This window comes from Ornithodoros turicata, chromosome 7 (genome assembly GCF_037126465.1).
Source record: "Ornithodoros turicata isolate Travis chromosome 7, ASM3712646v1, whole genome shotgun sequence".
In the NCBI taxonomy this organism is placed as follows: domain Eukaryota; kingdom Metazoa; phylum Arthropoda; class Arachnida; order Ixodida; family Argasidae; genus Ornithodoros; species Ornithodoros turicata.
Window position 1 is genome coordinate 7,678,613 of NC_088207.1, and position 24,757 is coordinate 7,703,369.

At 47.7% G+C, this 24,757-nt stretch overlaps 1 protein-coding gene across 3 annotated transcripts in view; it reads right to left on the bottom strand.

Annotated features, from left to right (window-relative positions):
• The window catches only part of LOC135400186 (calcium-activated chloride channel regulator 1-like), a 456,140-nt gene that overhangs the window by 57,053 nt on the left and 374,330 nt on the right, over nt 1–24,757 (bottom strand). For all 3 annotated transcript variants that reach the window (XM_064631923.1, XM_064631924.1, XM_064631925.1), the window contains 2 exons: nt 17,305–17,629; nt 8,441–8,603 (listed from right to left, as the gene is read on the bottom strand). In XM_064631923.1, coding sequence (XP_064487993.1) covers nt 8,441–8,603; nt 17,305–17,629 — 488 coding nt within the window. The remainder of the gene's footprint in view (nt 1–8,440; nt 8,604–17,304; nt 17,630–24,757) is intronic.

Below are 24,757 nucleotides of genomic sequence, written 5' to 3' on the forward strand. Positions count from 1 at the left end.
ACGACATCCTGATTGACATCCCTGAAGACCTCCTCTGAAGCGGACTTTGAAGTGTTCAGAACTGTTCATGGTGTGCCCGGCTGTGCCCGTAGTGTTTTTGGACCTTGCACCGGTTTGCGCTTAGTTTTTGAATTTTGGGGCCAGACTTTGTGCCCAGACGGCACGTCCTGTTTTGAGGTGGGGGGGAATGTCGGTGATCCACAGCAGGTTGTATCAAAGCCGCCACGGGTTATCTCGAACAACAGAAGTTATCAGTATTAGATTAGTCGCTCGCAATCGGAGGGGGACCACACACGTGCCAAAGTGAGAGCGCTGGAGTGGCGCGATTGTCACGTTAAAAGGACGAGCGAAGAAAGCGAGGAACATTTCCCGGGAGGAGCTGGGTCACGGAACGGAGCCGAGCCAGCCTGCGGTTTGCATGGAATGGTAAAATAAACCATTGCTTTGTTCCTTACGATGTTGTCTGTACTTCCTCCGGAAGGGTGAACGGGTCGGGGACGACCCCGAGAGTGGGACTACCGTCCTTTGAGGTACAGAAGGTAGTTAAGTTTCTCACAGCAGGTACACACAAAATTTAACAAGTAGACTATCATCAATGTACCGGACACTTTCCTTCCGAGCGCGGATAGCATTCCTGTGCCGCACACACGGAAACCATTATCACAACTTCAAAGGCTGCGTTCTTTTGCGCGCTACCTTTAAAGTAGCACAGAAGCCATTTTTAACACCCTGTTTCCTTCCTATAAAACTGTTAAATCGCAGAAATTGAATTTAAAGTACGCCACAAAAAGCGACCGTGCGCAGCGGCGGTGAAGAGCATTACCAGCCTGCGATCTACCTGGAACCTCGCGCTGACGCTCTAAGGAGAACGCTCGCTGATTGGTCTAGAGAAATGTTGTCGGCTACTCCTCTGTCGTCTGCTACTCGGCTGTTCGGGGTTCTGAAAAAGCCTTTCTCCTGGCTCGGTAATGATTTGGCCGCTCCTTATATCCCAAATTCTTCGAGAGAACTGGCAAAACGGCGGCAAAGGGACAAGGCGCTGACCCCCACTGACCGGCGAACTAGAACGAGTTCTCCTTATAACGTCATCGGTAACGTAGCATGCATGATACATTCTCCTCCTCATAATATCCGGAGTGGCGAGTTAAGGGTGAAGGCGCGGACCCATGTTTATGTGAGTTTTTTTCTGGGAAACTTATATCCACACATCAAAACCTTTAGCGCCATTCGGTAAAATGACACGCACACTTTTATCAGGCACCTTAATCTGAAAAATTTTTGGAAGGCCCTCTGTACTCCTTTAAAGGGACGGTCTCGTACCCCCTGCCCCTTTCATAAAGTGTACCATTCGATTGCCCTTTGTTGAAAATGGAATACTGCTAATTTACACGACAAAACACGCCACAGTTATTAAATAACCGAATTAAATTCATAAAGATTGCAGAGCATGCCGTGATCTGTGTTGGCAACAATAAGAACGGCCACGTCGCCCTGCTGGTATGGCGGGCTAGAATGCCTTCTAGCCCGCCATACTGCTGGTAAGTCCGTGATAGGATACAGAAATCGTCTGCTTTTGCGCGCGCTAGTGCATCGGCGTGAGCAGACGACTTTCAGATGTTACTGGGCACCGCGGCAACTCTCGTACATTTTCTTTCAGTTCTCAGGTGAAAAACGCACATTCTAAGAAGTGGCAAGCATGGTGGTTTAGAACAACTACTACGTTAATCCTCAGAGACAAGTTAAAAGTCGCAGGACAACCCCATCTACAATCACAAATCTGAAGTCGCTGGCCATGGGCGCGCGCGGTCGCATTACAGCTCCGACCAAAAACATATTACGCGCGCTTCCAGTACACTCCCAGTTGTACGCTGATCATGCTTCGAAGTGTCGCTGACGACGTATATGGAGAAGGAGAGCGTGTTTATTTTAAAAGACGCATTAATTACTTGCGGAAAGAAAACACGTGATTTAGCTTCCACGTATCCGATTATGCGCCACATTACCGGAGACCCCACAGTCATGCTCGGACTAGATTCTCCGCTCGCGGAGGTATATGCCTGAGTGTCCTCATTTCGAGAGCAAAGGGGATGACTGAACCCGAGGTGCTTCTGCAAGTTACAATTACCATGACAACGACGACGTACCCGCAGGCCGACGTCATACGTGACGTGTGCATGAGAGACGCGCAGCTTTCGTCGTCTGCTATTACGGCACGTTTCGACAAATTCCTCGAAAACGACTTGGTTATTCCGAATGAAACTTTGACGGTTGTATGTGTACAGCACCCGTGAAGCTAGTTTTGGCTAAGTTTCGGAATCGCTCCGGCTGTACGAGACAGTCCCTTTAAGATACGCAATCTCACGCTGAGGTAGCTTGAGCGACCGGTGCACTCTCCAGTTCCCTCTATTCCAGACTTGACATTAAATATTCCTCCCAGGTTTCTGTTCATCAGGGAAAACCTCAGAGAGCACAGCCGATTGTAGGATTCCAAACCACCACCCAGTCTTCAGCACGACCTTGGTTAACATTAATGAGCGGGACCTCTTAACCCGCTCGGCCATGCCCCTGGTGCCCTTTCTATTGACGTGTTATCAAATTCCTGCGAGTATCCGCATCTGCGGCAATCCAGCTCGTTATGCTCCCGCGGGCGGTCGTTCAAGCACCTACTAGTCTGCCCCACCACGGCTCTTCGATCAAGGGAGTGATGGAGGGGCCGTGGTCCCACATTCGCATCACCGCGGGTCAGAAGCGTACGTACTCACGCCTTACCGCACGCACAAGATTCCATGATGGAGGAGTGGTCAGTGATGGAGGGGCCGTGATCCCACATACGCACCACAGCGAGTAAGCAGTGTACGTACTCGCGCCTTACCGCACGCAGAAGCTTCTCTTCGTCAGAGACTTCAACGTGGACGTTTCACTGGCCAAGAACACCACTTTCCTAAGTGATATGGCCGAACAACTGGACATTCTGCTGTGCACCGACATCCGCCAACCCACAACTAGACACGGCTCATGCATATACTTGGTGTTCCAGAACAGCTCTCTCATTCAGGACACCACTCACCTCGCCAACCATTTCAGCGACCACAAATCAATACTCTCATCACGCTTAAATAAATTTGTCTGCAGACTTTCATTCGGCCTCATTTCACCATACGCACAGCTGACGCTGACTTTCGCGTTACACGAGTCGGAAGCGTCCTGTAATTTTTTTATGAAAACAAAAGTATTCCGCTACAAAGCTTGCACCTTTCCAGCGCAGTAAAGACATTCCTGTGCAGGCAAAAATTGGAATCATCCGTTCGGTTAGTCCTCAAATATAACCGCATTATCGCTACTCCCGACGATGCAACTGTTGCATCGCACACATGTCAAGGAACCATCAGCGTTACAGACGCGTCGTCTGCTCCGCGTGTCCGCGTGCTGCACTTCCTATCCAGCAAGCGCAGGCCGGCCGTGAACTTGTGCAGAACTAGTGCTGCCCCGTTACAAAACGAATAGACGTCTACCCGAGAAACTTCATCATGACGTTGGTAGACAGACAGAAACCGAAACAAATCGGAAGTGGAGGGCTGTGTTCCACGAATGGGCACTTGTTCGTTGTCTCCTATTGAAAGAAAAGTAGGACAGCAGGTCACGTCCCTTCCAGGGACCATCGTAACCCCATCAAGAACGTGGCTTTCGGGCGCGACCCTGTTCGCGACTAGTTTCGAGCGTAGTTCAACTCTACCAAATTGGTGGCGCTGTCGAACACTAGGACGTCCATTTGTTTACAGACAGGGAGGTGTCTATTCGACAGTGCAGAGGGCGCGAGCGGCACTGGTAAAACGAATACGGAAGTGCTGCACCGCCTGAACTAGTTCAGCGTGTGCAGCCAAATCGAAGAGACCTTAAATTTCCTCAAACAAGAAGGCGTACGCCTCCGGGTTTCAACAAATCAGGGGGGAGAACCATGCCATTCGAGGTTATGATTCGTCCACCGGTGAAGTACGGCCGTTCCGTCTACGGACTTGAGTTTGCCGTCTGACTAAGGTATTAAGCCTTGCTTCTTTCGTGTCAAAAGTAATAAATTCGTGGTAAAATACTGGAGTACAACTTTTAATTCGTTTTTGATTTCTTCAAACTGTTGTTCTTGGAACCCTTCTACGGTACGCGAGTCTCTACGGTCTCTATAGGGTACGCAGTCGGTGTGAGAGAGAAAAGCGAATGAGTTCCCCGAACACAAGACTTTTGCAAGGCCGCCGAAGTTGCCCCTGAAATGATGCTGCGTTTAACGAGTTTTGTGCGGTCAGAGTTGAACGGTAGTAAACCTTTTCCCGATCTGGGCCGATACGAACAACCTATGTGGTTTTCAGTGCGTTGCATACGTATGTTAAGAAATTGGAGTGCTTCACTGACGGGCCAGCACGTTGGTGAAAATTCAACCCCACGAACACTATGTGGAAATACGCACAATGTCCCTGTGTATTACATCGCACTCCCGTTTGCTTCCATCCACGTAATGGAAAACCTGACATTTGAACACCTTGCCTGGCCCACTTTGTATTCTAGAGTAACAAGCGCCTAAGGAAAAAATGTATCACAGTGTAGGGGACAGCGAAGACTCTATTGGCGCGTGCACACTGCTTTGCATAGAGTGCTCCTTGTGGTGCTCGATGATGGTGTCTGACATATAAGCTGCTAGGAGATCCATAAACGACGGTGCTGGGATGCCTGTGTGATTTTGAAATCCCACGAGTCCCAATTTTCATTTCACTTTCTGACTTCTTCCAATAATACGTTCTGAGGAACTGCATAAATAAGGTCCTCCACATCCAGAGACACCATAGATCGTGTCCCTCCATGCTCTCACTCGAAAGAGCTCCAAGACAGCGGGTCACACACATCCAAAATGCGCAGGTACGGCTGCAGGAAAGTTGATGCGTGTGTCTGCCATGACCTCATTCCAGAAATTATAATCTTAAACGGCACACGTAATTTATGAGCTTTTTGCCGCGAAAAATGTTACCAAAGAACCGCTGCCTAAACCTTGGATTTTCTCAACGAAATAATTGAATTTCAAATCACCACACAGTTAGCAGGCATTTTTTTGAAGCCTAGCCCAGCCACCTTCCCAGGGATCCGCCCGAAGTTCATTGTGTCCGCCGTTCCTTCGTTGCTGCGTTGGAAAAGAACTTTCGGCGGATCTCTGAGAAGGAGGCTGTGATAGCCTTCAAGAAATTCCTGCAACTGTGCGGTGATTTTGGTGTGCGGTGACAGCACGCATATTCGCACCTACCAGTGGTAAATAGAGATCTCGGCATGTACGGCAGGTAGTCTTAAAAGCGTTAGAGACCACGCGTTAAGAGTACACGTAAGACACACTCAGTGCCTATGCCTCTTTCTTGTACCCGTAACACGTTCTTTTTTTTTCTTTTTCACGCACCAACAGGTCTTAACGCTCTTCAATTATGGCCGGCGAGACACTCGCTCTTTCCGCCGCCGATGTCGACATTAAAGTATCCCGTTATTAAGATGGATGCGTTCTCGCGACACACTGCGCGAAATGTCTGCAGCATAAACCTTGTGGCGCACGTCGGCCAGGTTCCAGACGATATGGCTGCGACGATCACAACGTTCGCGCAGCTCCCGGTGGTAGTGGTGGTGATGGTACTGCTTGCAGTAGACAGGCGGGCAACGTTACGACCACCACAGGGGCAGATCGTGCGTCTTGGGTCAGCTTCACAGGGAACTGTGCCGAATTTGTCTTAAAGCGTGCAGAGGAGATGGTCTTCCTCTACATGAGTTCTGCTCAGCGGTGATGGGATGTCCCATCGGGTAGATGTTCGAAGCCTCACGCTGAAGAGCCAGTCTCACAGTGGCCAGAACTGACGAGCCAGCCTGGTAGCGCGTGGCAGTACCACGTCGTCAATATCCACGGGCTGCCACATCACTCCCCCCATCAGACGCGGAGCGACGCTTGCAGTTGAGGTTCGCGCCGATACCATGACCGGACACCCGCACGAGCGAGTTTTTGGGTCGACATATCTCGGCAGAGACGCGAGGGCGACAGGAGCGGCGTCATAGTTTGTCACGCACAGGGGGTGCTCTCTAATGGATTGCTCCAGAGACGAAAGCGTGCTGGGCGAACGCAATGGATTCTGTACAGGCCCTGGTCACACGTCACAGCAAACGTCAACGCACACGTGACGGTCGCGCAAGTGATCGGCGGCCAAATCGTTTGTGAACAAAGCGTTTGCCGTTTCTGTGCACCGTTTTGGACGTCTTTCGAACCCAGTAATTATCTTATCCGATGATGTCGGATTAGACGCGCAGTTTTGTGCATAAGGCCTCGAACCGTTGATGACTTCGGAAGATGCGATGACGACACGGCATTGTGACACACTGAGCCGATGCGATCTACTTAAACTAAGGAGAAATGATCTACCATGTCGTGGAATAAGCCCCGTATAGTTTACGCTGGGAAAATACTTTCATCTCTCGGCTTTATGCCGACGGGAACATCTCGGCAAGCTCTAGAACGACATGTATAAACAAATCAGACTTGTACACGTTACTCGAAAAAGGTAATTGATTACCGTTATTATAAGTCTTGTGGCAAGAGTAATTTTCTCCCGTTCCAAATTACTCGGCTAAAGTTGTAACAAAGTAACGACTAAAAAAGTAAGGCATAATTTTTCGATAATAATAAGTCATATGGCGAAGTTCTGTTGCTTCGGTGTAGGCCTCCGCAGAAAGATATTCGAAAACAAAGAGACTACGTGGGTAGGGGTAATGTTGTGATAGGCTTCCGTTTCTGGCCATACAGAGTCTACGCTTGACCGCTGAATACGTTCCAGGCCAACCAGGGTTAAAAATGATATCCTGATTTCATGACGACGAAGGACGGAGCCATTTCCCTCGCATGTTGGGTATGTGCAATGCGCCACAAAAGAAGCTTGCGCCTCCCGTTTTCAACACTCAGAAGAGTTCTGGTGGGACGTTCTGCTATTACAGTCCTTTAGGCTGCGTGTCTTCGAACATCTTTCTGCGGAAGCCTAAGACAAAGTAACTCTAGCAACACATGTCTTTTTTTTTAAACTCCCTCTCACCCACTCCTTCCCTGTTGTCCTCTCTCCCCTGTTCACATGTCCAGTCTCCGGCGCCGTCTCGCTCATATAGGCTACCGAGAGCCTTCCCTCGCGGTGCCACTTGGCCCTACTCAGCACGCTCAAGTCACGTCTGCACTGACACGATTCCTTCGGGAATGTAAACTCTTGGGCACTCTCTGATACCTCCTATATAACTGTCTGCACAACGATTAGTGAAGGAGCTGTTTTTTCCTGTATTTCTTCATAATTTTCTGTCTCTCTGCTGCTTTATCTTCCTTTTGTTTGTTTGTGTTGCCATTTGGGAATAGCAAGCCTACATCATAGCTAACCTTGACCTTCTTTTTTTTAATAGCATTAAACATATCCCCCCTCTCTCCATCTGTTCAGATCTGTACGCCGCTCGTAGCCACAGGTACTTAACGGAACTTGAAAAAAAAAGTGTTTTTAGAGTGCTTCCTCCAATAGGTGGGTCTGACGCCAGACACTTACTCTACTAAAATGTAAAAGCCAAAAGTTATGTCGAAGACAGATGCGTGTCACTCCCTCGCAAATAGCTGATTGTCCTTCATCTGGGACAAACAACAGACCCATTACTCCAGACGTCGACACATCCAACTCACCATCTTTAAACCATCATTTTTGGTTCCTTCTGTCCTCGTCTGATAGCGTCCTCAAAGTGCACAGTATGCATTTCCACCAACTAGCACAACTTTCCGCACTTCTTGACCTTGAGTTGACCTTTCATGTCATCTACACTTCACACCATCCTCGTTATCTTTCATTTGTTTTCGCTTCATCTTTGTACTACAGTTTTGTTTTAGGAATAGCAAGCCGACCTTCGGTCAGGCTGACCTTTCCGAAATAAACGTATACCCCCGCCGCACTTCATCTTCATTCCTTCGTCTGATCCCATCTCATCTCGCCTCCTGTTGCGCACAACTGAGACAGACTCTGTGCTTCCCTTTGTTCCTCTGTCGTGAGGAATATCAGGCGCAGATGCACAATGTCTCACGAGTAATTTACGAATCCAGTTGCAGTTTTCTTGAACCGATATTTCCCCTTGGATTTCTTTCTTAGAAATAGTGTTATAGGCACTTGAGATGATCGTCACCTTCGGTATACGCCTCTGCCAAAACAATGTGTCATGAGATGCGCCAGCAACAACCTTTGAGTGATAGCTATTACTGGTCAGTATCGGTACTGCGCTCCCTTGCTATGAGCCCCAAATACAACACGTGAAGAGGATGCAGTAATTTGAGGGACGTAATGAGGGCTCAAAAGCGGAACATTGTCATGGTCTGAACGGATATTACGAAATTGGTCTCTATAATGTAGGATGCACTCACCGCCACTGTACGTCGACTGGCTGATCCGTACAGAGGGTTGGAAGGACATTGCTCGGGTCAGTGCCTTTGAGGTAATACGACGGGTACAGGGGGTCGCCGGGGTACCCATGCTCAGTGAACACTCCCCAGCGGTACTTGGCCCACTCTCGCACTAGGAGACGTTCTGCGTAGAAAAGACAAATATGTTAGTTATTGAGACGGAAATCAAAATGCTCAACACGTCCAAAGAACGTTTTTATTTCATTTTAAATCCTGTGATGTTAAGATAAGATTAGAATAGCGCAAACGCCAGACTGCAGCATTCAAATGTCCACCGTATTTTTTAACCATAAATTATTTTTCCGCGTGTGTTCCCATCAAAAAGCATTTCTTAGATCTCCGATGCAGCGAAGACTCATCCGCACACAGTAGAACAACGCATTGGCTCAACGGCGCTTGCCTTATCAATATGTTTGACAGCCCTCCTGCAACGATACAAACTAAAAATAAACCCGGGCAGCAATATTGACTCAATACTGAATCGACACTAAAATACGCTTTTTTGCATTTTTTCCCCAGCTATTACCGATGTAGAACGGAATGTATTTCGTAACGGAATGTAGTATTTGCATATCTTGAACGACTGCCAACAACAACATATATATTGTGATGATGAAGTGGGGAAGTTTTCCACTCTAGGAGTGGAACGCTACCCCATAGCTAGGGGTCTAATATTGCCACGAATCATCATCGCGAAACTTCCAGGGAAGGCACGAAACGGTACATCTCATCCCGGCGCATGCTGAAGAAGAAGCAAGAAGCTTCCAGACACATCGCCTGCTCTCTGGCAAACGCACGTGCTGACTTTTCGGCACGACGCTTAAATGCTTGTGCGCTCCAAGCTGGAGCATTCATTCTTTGGACTCAGTTGTGTTCAGAGAGCTATCACTCTTGTGTTTTGCTACCAAGTAGTCTAATAAACCGTTCGCTGTTTATTCGACGACTCGCCGAACGATTTCGCTTCGTGACAATATGAGTGGTGACAATGATGAGTAATGACGATGAGAGATGACGGGAATGATCGAAGTGGCGATGGCGATGCTGAACGTGATCGTGAGGGTGGGAATGTCCGAGGGCGCTGCTGGGGTCATAACGACTGCCAATGCTCTTATAACCAGTGCAAACATAATTTCTGGTCGCAGAGAAATTCTTTGAAATCGCACCCAGACAAAGGTTGTCTGTTTTCGGCCAAAAAAGTCGTATGGGACTCCACAAGTGACGGTTCTTTTTAACTGATGCTGAAATTTGTATCTGCTCAACTGTAAAAAAATTACGAGTAATTTATCAAGAACATTTGCTGTGGGACTGCCAGAGTCAATTCTTGCGAGCTAAACAGTGTCAGGTCCTGAGTATAATAATAATAATAATAAAATCATTTGCGCCGCACCGCCAAAGGGTACTGTAATAAGATGTTTTTCGGCTCTGCTCCTGCGTTACCGCCGCTTGGTCTTGAGAAATGGCTCAAGCAAAATTACTAGCAATCTCGTCATGTCATACAGGCACACAAAAGAAAACAAAAACTGCGCGTGCGGTAGCCAATTTGCCTTACACTAAACACTCAGAGATCGAAATACAGCATAAATAATAATAATAATAATGATTTTACGTGTCCAAGAACAGCGCAAGCCTGACGAAAGGAAAAGGACACAAGCGAGCGGGTGTCACGCTGAAGTGGGAAGTAGACAGGAGGCTCACAAACCAGCTAATGAAACTTTATTTACAAACCACAATCAGATTGGGGTAAGGAGGTCACATGAGGTGGGGGAAGGGGTAGCCGAGGGTTGGCTTACACAAAGGCTTTGTGATGCGACTGCAGAAGCTTCGAGAATGATCGGGAACGGATTACCTTTTACTACGTAGAGGTATTCGGTTCTCGGGAACGTGGGAGCACAACACAGGTGGAGAAATTACTTTTATTTTGTAATGCATTACCATTACTCATTACTTTTATATTAAGTAATGCATTACATTACTCATTACTTTTTCGAAGTTAGTAATGCATCAGTAGTGCCATTACTTTCATGAACTAATGGCATTACTCTGGCATTACATTTACGTGTTTAGGGCATAAGGCTCAAACGTGCCACGCATGAGTTTTCTTCTTGACTTTCCCCCCAAATCGGTGCAATTAAATCCCTGCAGAAACGAGACTGATAGGCAGGCAAAAACTATGGATAAGATTCATTGCAGCGTAGCAGACAAACTAACACGGTACAAGACTAAAATCGCCAATCACTAGTGGACTTCTCCTTTGTTATCCACATAGAGGCTATGTTTCTGTTTCGTTGATTCTCCTGTACCCCGATTCGGCACACGAGAAATAACGTGATATCACCAAGTACGTGATATCACCACGTGGACACCGATGACACACACCGCCGAATCGCGGAAAGTTCATCTGACGAAAGTAATGAGTAATGCCACCCTGCATTACTCAGTCAAAGTGTAATGCATTACCATTACTCATTACTCAAAAGTAATGCATTACTCCCCACCTCTAGAGCACAATCAACGCATGAAACAACATGATTGGCCAGTTCAGGAGAAATGTTTTTGTTCCTAACCGTGCACACGTTCTTGGATACGTTCGTTAATGCATCGACTGATTTGCCCAATATAGGTCATACCACAGCTCGGAGGAATCGAATAAACCAGGCTTGCACGCTACATGTTGATTTTTTGTGCTTTTTTAAACACGCTGTTTGATTGGGACGGAGAAATGTGGTGAAGCTGCTAAGCTTATTTTGGACAGAATAGAACACACGCGTACCGTTAGATTTCAGGACCGTTCCTAACAGATGCTAAATTGAGTGGAAAAAAAAAGGGGGGGAACACAACAAACGGGGAACCTGCCGCCAGTCTAGCGGGTAGGGGAGTTGGAAACATTAGGTTTTCCAAGTGACGGAAGATAACGTCCCGGGAGGACCCCGCTGACTGGAGGCGGGAAATTTGGTTAATCAGCAACGTGACATAATCAAATTTCCCGCGTCCAGTCAGCAGTGTTCTCCGGGGGCGGCATCTTCCGTCACTCACGTCATCCGTCACTTCCGTCACGCGCGCCTCACAAAGCCTTTGCGTAAGCCAACCCTCGGTTACCCTTTCCCCTACACTCTGTGTGACCTCCTTACCCCAACTTGATTTTGGTTTGTAAATAAACTTTCATTAGCTGGTTTGTGAGGCTCCTGTCTACTTTGTTCCTCAAGAAGCTCAAAATGATGCTTCCCACTTCAACAGCGCAATAAGGCCGGGAATAATAATGCGCGTGGTGGATTCCTGGCGGTTGGGCTTTTCCACCAGCGAAAAACGTCCTACAAGTATATTGTGTGATGATGTGATGTGACAGAATGGGGAACGAAAGAATGGGGAATGAGAATGAAAGGAATAATGGGCATTTAAGTCGCGACAAAGACAGACTGGCAACCCCAGACCACTTAGCCGAAGTTGAAAACAAGGAAAAAGAAGTTAAGAAATAAATAGGAAGAAGGAGAAAACCCAGTAGTTCGGGGCCGGGAAACAAACATTCCGAACTAGTGGGAACACTTCCTATTACAACAGTTCACACAAACGAGGGACCAGAAAAGTATATTGTGGTTAAGAACCGACCGTATACGTTCACCACTTGCTTTCACAGAAAAACAATTATCACTTCAGATCGGAGAAGAGATAGAGTTGAGTTGAGAGGAGGAGGTTGATTCACGCTGCACATCTCTCTGACACAAAGCAAAAAATAACGGCTGGGACAAAAATAAAGCTGTGGAGGTCATAGGTACCCTGCGGGAAGGAAATGCCCACTGGAACAAGTCTTCTACCTTTGGCTGGGTCTTGAAAGAACGCGCGACGGCAATGCCACAGGTGATGCGGACGCCAACCAAATTTTATCCCACAAACGAGTCGCAGCACTACTGCGCGGACGTGTTTTTCAGTTCGGCGCGGCCGTATCAGGGACCGTGGTTTTACAAGCAAAGCTGGAGCCCATGAGAGGATCGCCTGATAGGCTGCAGCTTTGCTCGTCAAGTAGGCCGTCTCTATGACACCGGGATCCCCACGCACAGGGTCATGTCCGTTGCCACTCGTTCTTTTTAAAGGCACGTGAAGGTGCTATGGCTGGCCGCAAAAAGGGACTCGTCGCCCCGTTGCCATTCCCTATATCCCCGCCTATAGCCACGGGCTGAAGAAGATAGCTGCTATATAGCTTTGCCACCGAAGTGGCGTTTTGCGGCACGAACAATTACCCGGGTTGCCAAAAAATGTGAACAGATCCCTGCTCCCTGTGAGATTAAAAACCGCCAGCAAGATGAAGTGTGCCCCCTTCCCTTTATGTCTCCCTTTCCTCGCCTCGTGTAGTGTCTTGCTGAATAATCCTCGTCTCCAGTTCTGTTCACGTACTCGTCTCTCTACGATCCTCAAGCTCAAGGAGGGGTTGCCTTCTTCATAGAGAGTGCGCCAAGAATGTAGTGTACGAGATTCAGTGATTTATCCAGACCCCCCTACACCCCCCTAACACCCCTGAAATGTTCAGTGACACCTCGTAACTTTTTCACCAGTGTGCCCCCTACAGGTGGTACCCTTGCGATACCAGCTTTAGACACATGTCGGTAGTGATATGTTAAGCTGTAATGACGTAACTATAATAATGACCCCCCCCCCCCAATATTTTCCAACACCCCTCCGTGTTTGGTATTCTGGATAAACCACTGAGGAGATTCCCTTGACACGCAAGGCTGTTTATGTTGGTCAGACTGGTCGGTGTGCCAACGACCGTCTCTGCTTGCACGACAGGTCACTGCATAGTTCGGTACAGCTGCACTTGAAGCGTCACGTTGAGGGATATGGTTGGTAACAACGGAAAGCAGTGGGCGAGTTGGTGCGGCATAATTCAATACCAAAGTCAGTGCACACACAACACACGAAAGACGCATAGGGACGACAAGCGTAGTGGCTACGTCTTTCGTGTGTTCTTTTTGCACTGCCTTTCACATTGAATTAGGGATGTAATTGTCCCGTTTTTTTCGGTGACACCTCCGCTGTGGGCTACATCAAAGAGCCGTGAGACAGGGAATCTGGGAGCCTTTAGGATTAACGAAGCGGGCCAGAGATGCATTAGCTATCCTTCGGTGAGCCTGTCCAATGACGAGCTTCTCTTTCTGGGAGGTGTGTGACCCCTTTCTCTCAGCATACCCCGTCTCCCCCTCCTCCGCACCTTTGTCTTCCCTCCTCCTTTTCTGTATCATGTGCAATATACAGCAGTTGTTAGTTTGAGCTTTTGCCCGTGTCTTCTGCTGTTTCTTGTGCTCTCCCCTTTTACAACGTCAACTGTAGTGGAGACCTTAGGGCGACCCATACGACGTTTTCTCGACGAAACAACGCCGAGCGCTCGGCTTTTTTACGTTCAGCTCCACGAACAACAGCCGTCGAGCGGGGACGCCGACATCTGAGGTGAACAGATCTGGGCGATGGTGGTGGTGGTGATAGGGCTTGCCGTTGTCGGCCTCACGTATGTGGGCAACGTCACGTGGGATCTGGGCGGCAAGCTCAGGAAGCGACGTTCCGTCTTTACCAAGCGCGTGCCTGGCCGGAAACGACCGTCTGCACAGCCGCTCAGCTGTGTGGGGATGGACGCGAAGTAGGCACAAGTAGAGGACAGAATGAAGTGGACCAGGCAGAACTGGCTGCTAACGAAAATAATTGGGAACACGGGAGCGACAAAACGCATACCATCCCACTTACGAACCATTGTTCGATTGTCACTTCCCTCTGGCCTAGAAATCGCTGCGCTCAGTAGAATGTTCTGGACGGTCTTCTTCAATCTTTCTCCCGCAACAGCTGTCGCTTTTTGAGAAGCAGCAGCAATTTTCGCCTCTCGTCCATGCTGGGAGGCGCGAGAGAACAGCGGACGGAAGCGGAAGTGCAAGCAAGAGATTTCCACGTGGATGGTCGGCGCACCGTGTTAGTTGCCTTCGGTTGCCAGATACTGTATTTATATTGTATTTATATTGTATATACTGACACTGCATTTATAAGTTATACTGCATGTTTTTCAAGTGATATCCGTCGCGTATGTTATGCCAGCCTATAATAGCTCGCACTCATGACGAGAAATGCCGCCAGGGGCCGCTACTTTGCTTCTGCTTTGCGCCGGCTCCTAGGCTGCGCCGAGAAAACGCCGTTTGCGGGTGGGCTCGACGTTTCTCCGTCGGGAGTGACGTCACGACCTCAAAGCTCGGCGTATCTGCGTCGAGAGAACGTCGTATACGGTTCCCGCTTTTCCCGAGATCGCGTCGGCACCGTCGACATTCGCATGTCCGCACAAAACTCTTATCGCATATGCGCTCAGCGCTTGGAGTAAGGAGGAGAATCCCGCCAGTTTACAACCGCTATCCGATGGATGTAACATCTCTTTGGATGTGATGGCCCAGTACCCTCACAGGGCTCGTGGTGGCTGTGTGCTATTTCTCGCCTCGCGCCGCGCGGGAACACATCCGCGACTTTATCGTGTATGTACCCGTGTCTTTCCGCACGCACAAGCTTCTCGTCGTCGGAGACTTCAACGTGGATGTTTTAGTGGCCAAGAATGCCACTTTCCTAAGTGAGATGTTCGAACAACAGGACCTTACGCTGTACACCGACGTGCGCCAACACACAACTAGACATGGCTCATGTATAGACTCGGTGTTCCGCCAGAACAGTCCCCTCGTTCCAGACACCACTTACCTCGCCGGCCATTTCAGCGACCACAAATCAATACTCATCACGCTTAAATAAATTTGTCTGTCCACTTTCATCCGGCCCCATTTCACCACACGCACAGCTGGCGTGAATTTCGACTTAGACGAGCCGTAACCATTCTGTACTTTTTTTTTAAAATGTGGATCCAAGCCAACACGTCCGTTTTCAACTCTCACGGCAATTTCAAGTGATGCACTTGAGGGACTGTTTTCACTCTTCTCTTTCAGAAGAAGAAGAAGACAAAAGAGGTACGGAACAATTATGTAATGGGCGACTGTATTTAATTTTTTAATTGTCGCTGTTTCTCTCTGCTTTTTCGGTTCCTTTTTCCAAAGTTGAAACTGCAAGGAAAGCCAACAATACACTGCGTAAATAGAAGGCAATTTCAGTGCTCCTGAACATTGCCATAATCATTCGTGAAGAACTATCTATATGTATATTTCTCGAATAATCTTTCATATTTTCGGTACGAGATTCGGAAAGGCATTTATTTGCCTTGGCGCGTGTTAAGCGGAGTCTTGCAGTAATGAAATCTACACACCATTCTGCTCCACAATAAGTACAGCGCTCGTGTTCTCTGTGTGTATTTTTATTTCGTGCTAGTTAGGGTATTTTACAGTACTGATGATGATTTAAGGTTTGATGGCGGACGGATAGTAATTACGGTCATTGCTTTTCAGTACGGACTTCCATGCTGTGGTCCAAGGTCCGCGATTCCTTTCGACTTTGAAACCCTTGCCTTAGATAGTAGTTTCTGGACCATATCAGGACGTCGCCAGCTTATTTTCGAACTACAGCGTCACTTCATTACCCCCCCCCCCCCCCCCTCGCTTTCTCACGCGTAAGACGAGCGTTCATCGTTTAGCAACCGCAAAAAGAGGCCTTCCACGTTTGCCTTGTGTAAGATATGCTCCACGAAAGCAATACTAATACATAGTCATGGCCACTAACTACTTCTACAGTAGTTTAACTACAACTACTAACTACTTTGCTATGGAGTAGTTTAACTAGTAGTTCAACTACTTTTCAGGGGAGTAGTTAAAACTACTTCTTTAACTACTGCAATGTATTTTAACTACATCTATAACTACTTAACGTTGTCCATTAACACCAGTCCCTTGTAGTGTTCTTGGACACATAAATATGAATCACAAGCAGTGATAATTATATGTACTTAAAATATACTCTTGTGCCTACGCCGCTTAGTTCACGTACTGTCGTAACATCCTCTGCCTGTCTCTTGTATATTATGCGCTGACAAAAGAGCTTGCTGCGGAAATATTTTGTATGGAGTGAAAGCTTCCGCTGTAAAGGTACGTACAACGTACGACGGACCATGTACAAGATTTGCACTCAGGCTGCTTCGTCACAGATCAATGCGCCACGCACAAATATTGTGGTGGGTGCCGATTGCGCCACTATGGACCGTAAAATATTGTTGCTTAGCCACAATGATCAATCATGTAGCCGTCCTATGCGATTTCAATGCATATGAGGCTTCACTAGAGAAGCATTAAAAGTGAAGATTTAGCACACATGCATTGTACAATTTCTCTGCACCTCCGTTCTTATCAATCAAGTAGCTCAAGGTAAAAGTCGGAAGCACAATCCTGTCGTAAAGCTTGCGGCAAAATTGGAAGTAGTTGGCGCCTGCAGTAACCTAACTACTGTAGTTAACTACTCGAAAGTTTAACTAGTAGTTGCCACTACATTTCTGCAAGTAATTTATAACTACGTTTTAACTACAATCAGGTAGTTTAACTATATGTAGTTAACTGCTGGCCATCACTGCTAATACATGCATATCTTTTTGCCTGCCCAAGGATCCGTTTCGCGCTCCGTATTGCCCGCAAACACGTCTCTGCATTTACGTCAGATTTCATGTCTGGTGACTTAAAATGAACGAGCTGCCCGGGGGTCATGCAAGGGCTCTACTATTAGCCCCTTACACACGCACACAATTTTCATGCAGTCATAAATAGGCCCCTTACAGCGTGCGAAAAAAAATTCAATAACTGCACGACGTTTATCTCGAACGTCGCCAGACTCCGTGGCTCAATGTGTTCTGTCGCTTTATGGCAACGGGAGGAGAAACTTACCCGGATGTCCGTATTTTTCCTTGGCTGTAGGATCCTCTAGCGTATGAAGGAAGTTTGATGTTAGCACTAGATGCCGTCCCATTTTCCCGCAGCCTGCATATTGCACTGTGTGAGGATTGTCGTCGAAGGGCCCTCCATCGGGCACCACGCGGATGTCGGCGTCCCGGTAAGACTGCCAACTGGACCACAACACCGTAGGGTTTGGTGCACGAGCCCAGGTTTCTTTGGGACCCCAAGACTTGGGAATCAAGACGATGACTTCTTCGAGAAAGGCACGGTTCCGTGTCGACTGGAACAGACTGATTGAGACGTTCCGAAGCAATGCCTGTGGACCGGAGAACATTCATGTAAGCTCCCTGGAAATATGCTGCACGAAAATAATAGGACGTAAGGTAAAACTGGGGCGAGTGATAATGTGAACTCAGGGGTACACAGAAGACAAAAGAAAAATGTGGCAGTGCTTTTATGACATTGCGCACATAGATGCATATCATGATGTTGTTTTCCTTGTCTCTATCGGCCTGAAATCATCGCTTGGTAAAAATTGTGGCGATTTGTTGCGCAGTAACATTTGAGCCACTTCGACTACTAGAGGAAGGTGGGGCAAGATGAGACAGAAAAAAAAAAAGAAAAGAAGAAGAAGAAAACTATTCATAGGCACATTCCGTGAGGTCTGCAACTTCTGATCTGTAAATCAGAACGGACGTAGCCGGTTCTAAAATCAACACAGAACAAAAACATTAACAAATGCAGATTGTCTCGTCTTGCCTCAACCTTCGGGGCAAGACGAGACACGCCGGGATAATTAACTATATAAATTGGTTTTTGCAGCCCAAGCGCCTTCACAGCCCGCTTGAGTACACTGCCCACATGATGTGCAATAAAACTGCACAGAACCCGGTGCAATTTCCTTCCAACGTCGTTTGCAAACAAGGCACCGCCAGTCTGATGTGTCGCTGATCGCTCGCTTTAGAGTGTACTTCTGCTTTGCGGGAAATATCCCAGGAAACAGGAAAATTTGCTCGGAAATACTAGGCAATATGCAAAAAAAAACATAAAAAAAACACAAGAATCTGAAGAAGAAGCATAAAGCTATCTCATAGTTGACTTACCAGTTTCTTAATTACATTAAATTAAAATTGCACGCAAATTAATTTACATGAAACTGTCGCGTCTTGCCCCGTGCATGTAATCGGATTTATTATTTTTTCTGTTGAGGGAGTACAGAGGGCCATCAAAAAACTTATATTAACTTAACTTAAAACATATTAAGACGTCTGATGAAAGTGTGTGTTATTTTACCGAACTGCGCGAAAGGTTTTGATGTCTGCAATTTGTTTCCCAAGAAAAAATCAAGCAAGCTCGGCATTAATTATGTTTTAATTTGACCTGGGTCGTATCCAATAATACCAGAAGTGTAATGTTATTGATTGTCATCATGGTTATCGGAGCACGTATTCCTCTCTGAGATTCTTCTTCGTCAGAAAATGTCTCTGTCGACGGCCTTTTTGGAGCTACTGCGTACGGAACGATTCCTAAATGCTGTGCGCGTTGCATAATCACTTCCTCCATCGCTTACAGTTTACGCTTATCCATATTTCAACTGGTTGATATACGACGTCGTTGTTGTCCAAACCGAAACCATGCACCCACGCGGTCCCGCGGGGTGTATGCTCCCGGTCCTGCACAATTGGCTGAGAGGACTGGACGTTGATGACGTAAGCCCGTTTCGAAGGGATGTATGGGGCTGTTTCACGACGTTTGGGGGCACTCCGGACCGTATTCTGCAGCGCCATCTGTGGTCGTGTAGGCGAAGGTTTTTCCGTACACAGGCATGTATCACCTACATTCCGGCTCTGAAAAATCGCGGCGCAAGGATTTCCACAAAAGAGATTATGTTCCCGGTACGGCGGTAAGGCAGGCAACACCCCAGAAACGGCCGTCTAGTGAGGGCGCCCTACACTAGAGGAGGACCGATGGCGCTGGGGGGTCGCCGAGCGAAACTTTAGTGCAACAGGCCCACCGAGCGGTCACGCCCCGCTATTTTTGCGTGGTACCTGAGCCCTCGGTTGCGGTTACAATAGAATACGGTTAAAGGTCGATGTGTGTATGATTGTGAGCGATCATGAGAACCGTTTCCGGGAGAGTACTCGGAATTCGCGAAAATCATTTCATGGTTCCTTTAAGGACTTCGCAACCTTCCCCGGTCGTTGAAATATCATTTTAAAAGCTACGTAATTAGTCTCATCTAATTAAGTAATTAATTAGATAAAGTATAGACACGTAACGACAAAAATCTGCCAATGACGATACGGGACAGCTACAGGGTGCAGCTGTTTTTACTCGCACTGAGCACGCCATATTTGTTTTAATTATTTGTGCGTGTAATTTGGAACATCGGCCCCGTACACAGGCGATAAGACAACCATGGGCATGAAACTTGAATCAAAATTCGGAACAAATTTCAGTGAGAGCAAGAATGGCTTGACAGATAAAATGGTTTGTCAAGGTGCAGCTGGGGGCGCTGGCAACGCCGCGCGTTTCTTTTCTTTTTTTTTCTTTGTCGGAGCTTTTAGTAGGCGTTTAAAATTCTCGCATTTTAAAATGACAAAACATTACCACTTTCAACCCCCTGCAATGATAGAGCAAGCAACAGCCAACAGGATTAGGCGGACGCAACCGGATGAGCAGGGCGTCGTTTTCTGTTTTTTTTTTCGTTTTTTATTTTTTTTACCGAAAACTGAAAAATGCGGTGGTTTTAGAGCTTCGCAAAATAACTGGTGAAACGGAAACGACTTTCGTTTTGTGGCGCTCGAGAAAAATGATTGAACAGGCAGCTCTCAGCTTCATGATAAATTGCAGCGTAAACAATGGTCGCCATAAATTGTGATTCATGCCGGTACCAACTGCGCTCAAGAATGATGGAGCAAACATCGAAATCCACCGGAAGTTTGCGAGAAATGGTCTTATAATCATTGATTCAGGAAGCGGCTGCCGCGAGCATTCTAGCCAGGCATACTTTATCCCCCGCCTGAAGACACAAACAATATCGAGTCGCCAGAGGATTTCAGAGGTATAGAATTCCAGATATTGCGTAGGCCATAAATATTGGACTCTTCGGAAGATCTGTGCGATAGAAAACCACTTGCAAACATAGGCATCCGTGACTGAATATAACTCAGTTCAAATAGCGCCGCGAAGAATGGATAAATAACGCGCACGTTTCTGTTACTGCTTGCATTTTCATTTCTCAAGTGGTTCCGTTTTCTGTTTCTCGCAGAAGCTTTTCAATTTCGTTCCCGTTACGTTTCCATTACCATATCCGGTGATGGAACGATTCCATTGGAGCTGCGATTGGTCTGATAGAATGGCATTGACGCAGTGAAGAAGCTGGTGGATGACCTCAATGACGAAAAAGAGAGGGAAACACGAAAAGTATTCGAGAAATTCACGAAGCAGCTAAAATTAATCGGATTCCAAGAGGCGCTTCACAGACAGTCACCGGCGCTTCGCTAATGCAATGCACAGACGACTGACATTTTGCCTGAAGTGCTTCTCTAAGAAAACGATTTCATGTTATCCGCTGTCCTTCTATCACAGGCATTTGTCCCCAAAAAAAGGGTTCACAAGGTTTGTGATGATGGTTTAAATCAATAAAATTAAAACATTAATGAAATTTCCGAACTCTATCAGATACTCAAAAGCACCGAAAGGTATGAATATACACATTGGAAACTTTATGTTTACCACCAGCATCGGTGGCACAGTTGGCATTTGGTAGGGTGCTGTACGAAAATTCCGGATCAAACTTGATCATCCCGGATCCGTGGTTTTAATGAGACCAGATCAAGACGAATCCGGGGTCATTCACGTCTCTTCCAGTTGGTTCCGGGCTGGATCTGCTTTTATCCTGTCCAACGCCTCCTCTACAACATTGGAGGCGTTGTCTTGCCCGAAGAAAACGGGAATGTCCCGGATTCCGAAACACCCAGGTTTTGATCAGGCCAGTGCAAGCTAGTCGGTTTCAGTTCGCGGACTGAACGCGAACCTGGCATTGGTACGATGTGGGTCGGGTGGATCGGGTTAACACCAGGCCTATCGGACCCGGGTTGTGGGCTGGGTTTGGGCCGTTCTCTTTTTTTTTCTGTTTAAATCTGGTGGTACCCATTCTGTATAGATACACCGAAACCTTTCTAATGTTGGATCTATAATGATTGCGTGAACTCGAAATTCATAGCCAGCCACTATTGGTTTCTACTACAGAACACTGGGAATTAGCTTCGTTTAACCGGGAGAACTGTGACATTCTCACAGCCATTTTGCCTCTTATCTTAGCTGCCCTACGTTCAATACTCAAGTCGTTACCTTCTTTTACTGAGCTTCCAGAAGTGCAAGCGTTACTCACGCTGGAGCCCCTTCTGAGTCGTTACCAACAAGCGTGCCCCTCGGATAACAGCGATGGCCACTAGCTATTCCAGGACTTGCATCTTCCAGTGGAATTGTAATGGGCTTCAAAACAAGTTAAGCGACTTTCGAAACTTCGTCTATCGTCACCAGTTTCCCCTCATCGCTCTTTGTGAAGCCCGGGTGCCGACTTCTTTCAGACTTTCAAATTACGTTATATACCGCTCTGAGAGACGCACAGGGCTTAGTCGGGCGATGCTGTGCGTCAGAAAAGACATTCCAAGTGTACTCCTTGGTGGGTCATCGGATGATGATTTTGAATATGTCGTGTGCAGCGTGCGTCTGCGCTCTAGACGCATGACTGTTGCTAGTGTATACATTGCTCCGTCGGTACGCATTGAAGATAATCTGTTCACGGATTTTTTTCGGCTTCTCCATAATCATTTCATCGTGTGTGGTGATTTCAACGCTCATGGTACTGCATGGGGAAGCTCGCATGATGATGTACGGGGCCGGCTGCTACAGCAATACTTGGAGGATTTTGACGCCATCGTTTTAAATGATGGCTCTCCGACCTTTTTTCGTGGGCCCTTGTACTCCAGCTGTATTGATGTCACCTTTTGTTCTCCTTCGTTGGCCCGGGAGGTTCACTGGGTAGTAGATATGGACACCATGGGGAGTGACCACATGCCGCTGCTTGTCTGCTACTCTGGGCTGCGAGGCCCCCGTAAGACCAAGAAAGTTACTAACTGGAAGGTTTTTAACACGACAGCTGAAGATTTATTTCGCTCTGCGACAAGTCTGGACGATATTAACTGTGCTCTGGCGTCCAGCGTGTCTACCGCAACAAAACAGGTCCCCATTCCAGCAACGCATTCAAGTGTTGATGTCGAGTTTGAACGCCTAAGAACAATACGACGCCGAGCAGAGCGCCGGTTCCGTCGTTCTGGAAGTCAACAGGATTACCAGGAAGTATGTAGGCTTCGTAGCATCATCCGAAAACACCTCCAGCGCCTGGGTCGCAAAAGCTGGAAGTCATTCTGTTCCACGCTTTCCCCTTATACACCTACCGGAAGAATATGGCAGATTGTTAAGACACTTAGTTGCCCTGTTGAGCAGGAGGCTCCCTTCAGAGCTCTCGCGCTTCATCTGAAGATATAAGAAATTACAGCTGGTGAAGAGTTCTGCTGTCTCCTCACACGACCATCTTGCGCCTCTTCGACTGACGCCCACAAGCAATCGGTTGCTGATGCCCTTAGTGGTGTTGATTTTGGCTGCATGGCTTGTGACCCTGCCATGGACCTGGACTTTACCATCAACGAGTTGCAGTCAGCAATCTCCCACTCTCGGAAAGGATCCTCACCTGGGGCCGATGGGATTACGTATCAGGCCATAGCCTCCTTAGGGGATGCGTCGCTTGAAAAACTGCTGTGCTTCATTAATGACTCCTGGAGAACTGGTGTCGTGCCTGACGTATGGAAAGCGGCTCGAGTTATCCCAGTTTTGAAGCCAGGGAAGTCGCCAAGGGAACTGGCTTCATTTCGTCCCATTAGCCTCGCAAGCTGCTTGGGCAAGGTAATGGAAAGGCTAATATTGGACCGCCTTGACTGGTTTCTGGAGTCCCGGACGCTCCTACACCCGGCGCAGGCAGGTTTCAGGAGAGCTCGTTGTACAATGGATTGTGTCTTGAATGTGGTAACCCACGTAGAACAGTCTAGATCGGATGGTCTACTAACCGTGGCAGCATTCCTTGATATTAAGCGAGCCTATGACACTACAAGCCACGGCCATGTACTCCATGAGCTTTTCTCCCTGAGCGTTACTGGGCGAGCTCTCAGGTGGATAGCCAACTATCTACGTGGTAGAACTGTCTTTGTGATGACTTCGGATGGTGAAACGTCTCGTCACAGCACAACAGCAGGTGTCCCACAGGGCGGGGTCCTCAGCCCACTCCTCTTCAATGTCGTGATGGCTGCTCTACCAGCTCTCTTGCCACGGGGCGTCAACATCAGCTTGTATGCTGACGATATATGCATATGGACATCCGGCAAGCAGTGGCCAGCGCTACAGCGCCGCTTACAGTGTGCCCTTGATGTTGTAGCTGCTTTCCTGGAAAACAGAGGCATGGACCTCTCTCATGAGAAGACTGTTTTTTTGCCTTTTACTCGCCGTCATTTGAAGAACTTTCAGCTTCATATAGGTGGGAATGTCGTGCGGAGTGTTACACACCATAAGTTTCTTGGTGTGGTTCTTGACCGCTGTCTGTCCTGGAGAGCGGAGGTTCGTTGTCTGAGAGGTAGAGCAGAGTCTCGACTGAGTGTCCTGCGATACCTCTGTGGTGCCCGCTGGGGGCTCTCTACAAGGGCATTGCTTGGTCTGCACCGGTCCCTCATACGACAAATGTTAATGTACCATCTTCCAGTGTTGCATAGTCTTTGTCCTTCGTCTGAACAAGTGTTGGAAACCGTCCTTGCAAAGAGCATGAAACAGTGCCTTGGTGTCCACAAATCAACATCAACTGCCCCTGTCATGGCTGAAGCAAAGGAGCCTTCGCTGACCTTTATGCGGACGGCACAATCTCTTGGGCACTACATGAGGCTCTCCACCCGCCACTACCGTCACACATTAGTGCGCGACATTCTTCGACGACCGGCATCAGGGTACTGCCAAGCCGTTTTAGCTCACCGCAGCCTCATTCCAAAGCATAAAAAACTGGTTCTACCCGCAGTCCCTCCATGGGCCCTTCAGGCACCATCTGTGCATGTCAAAGTCCCTGGCTTGACTTCCAGAAAATCGGCTACAACAATTGTTCTTCGCCAACTCACCCTGAGTCTGCTTCATCGCGATGAAGGCAGAATTAAAATCTTTACTGATGGCTCATCGACACAGACCGGCTCTACCTGTGCATTCGTAATCCCTGAGCTGTCGATTGAACGAAGCGCTAAGCTGTCGCACCCGACGTCGGCTGCTGTGGCCGAGCTGCATTCCATTCTTATGGCGCTTTCCTTCATTGTGTCCCGTCAACCACCGATGCACTGGACCATATACA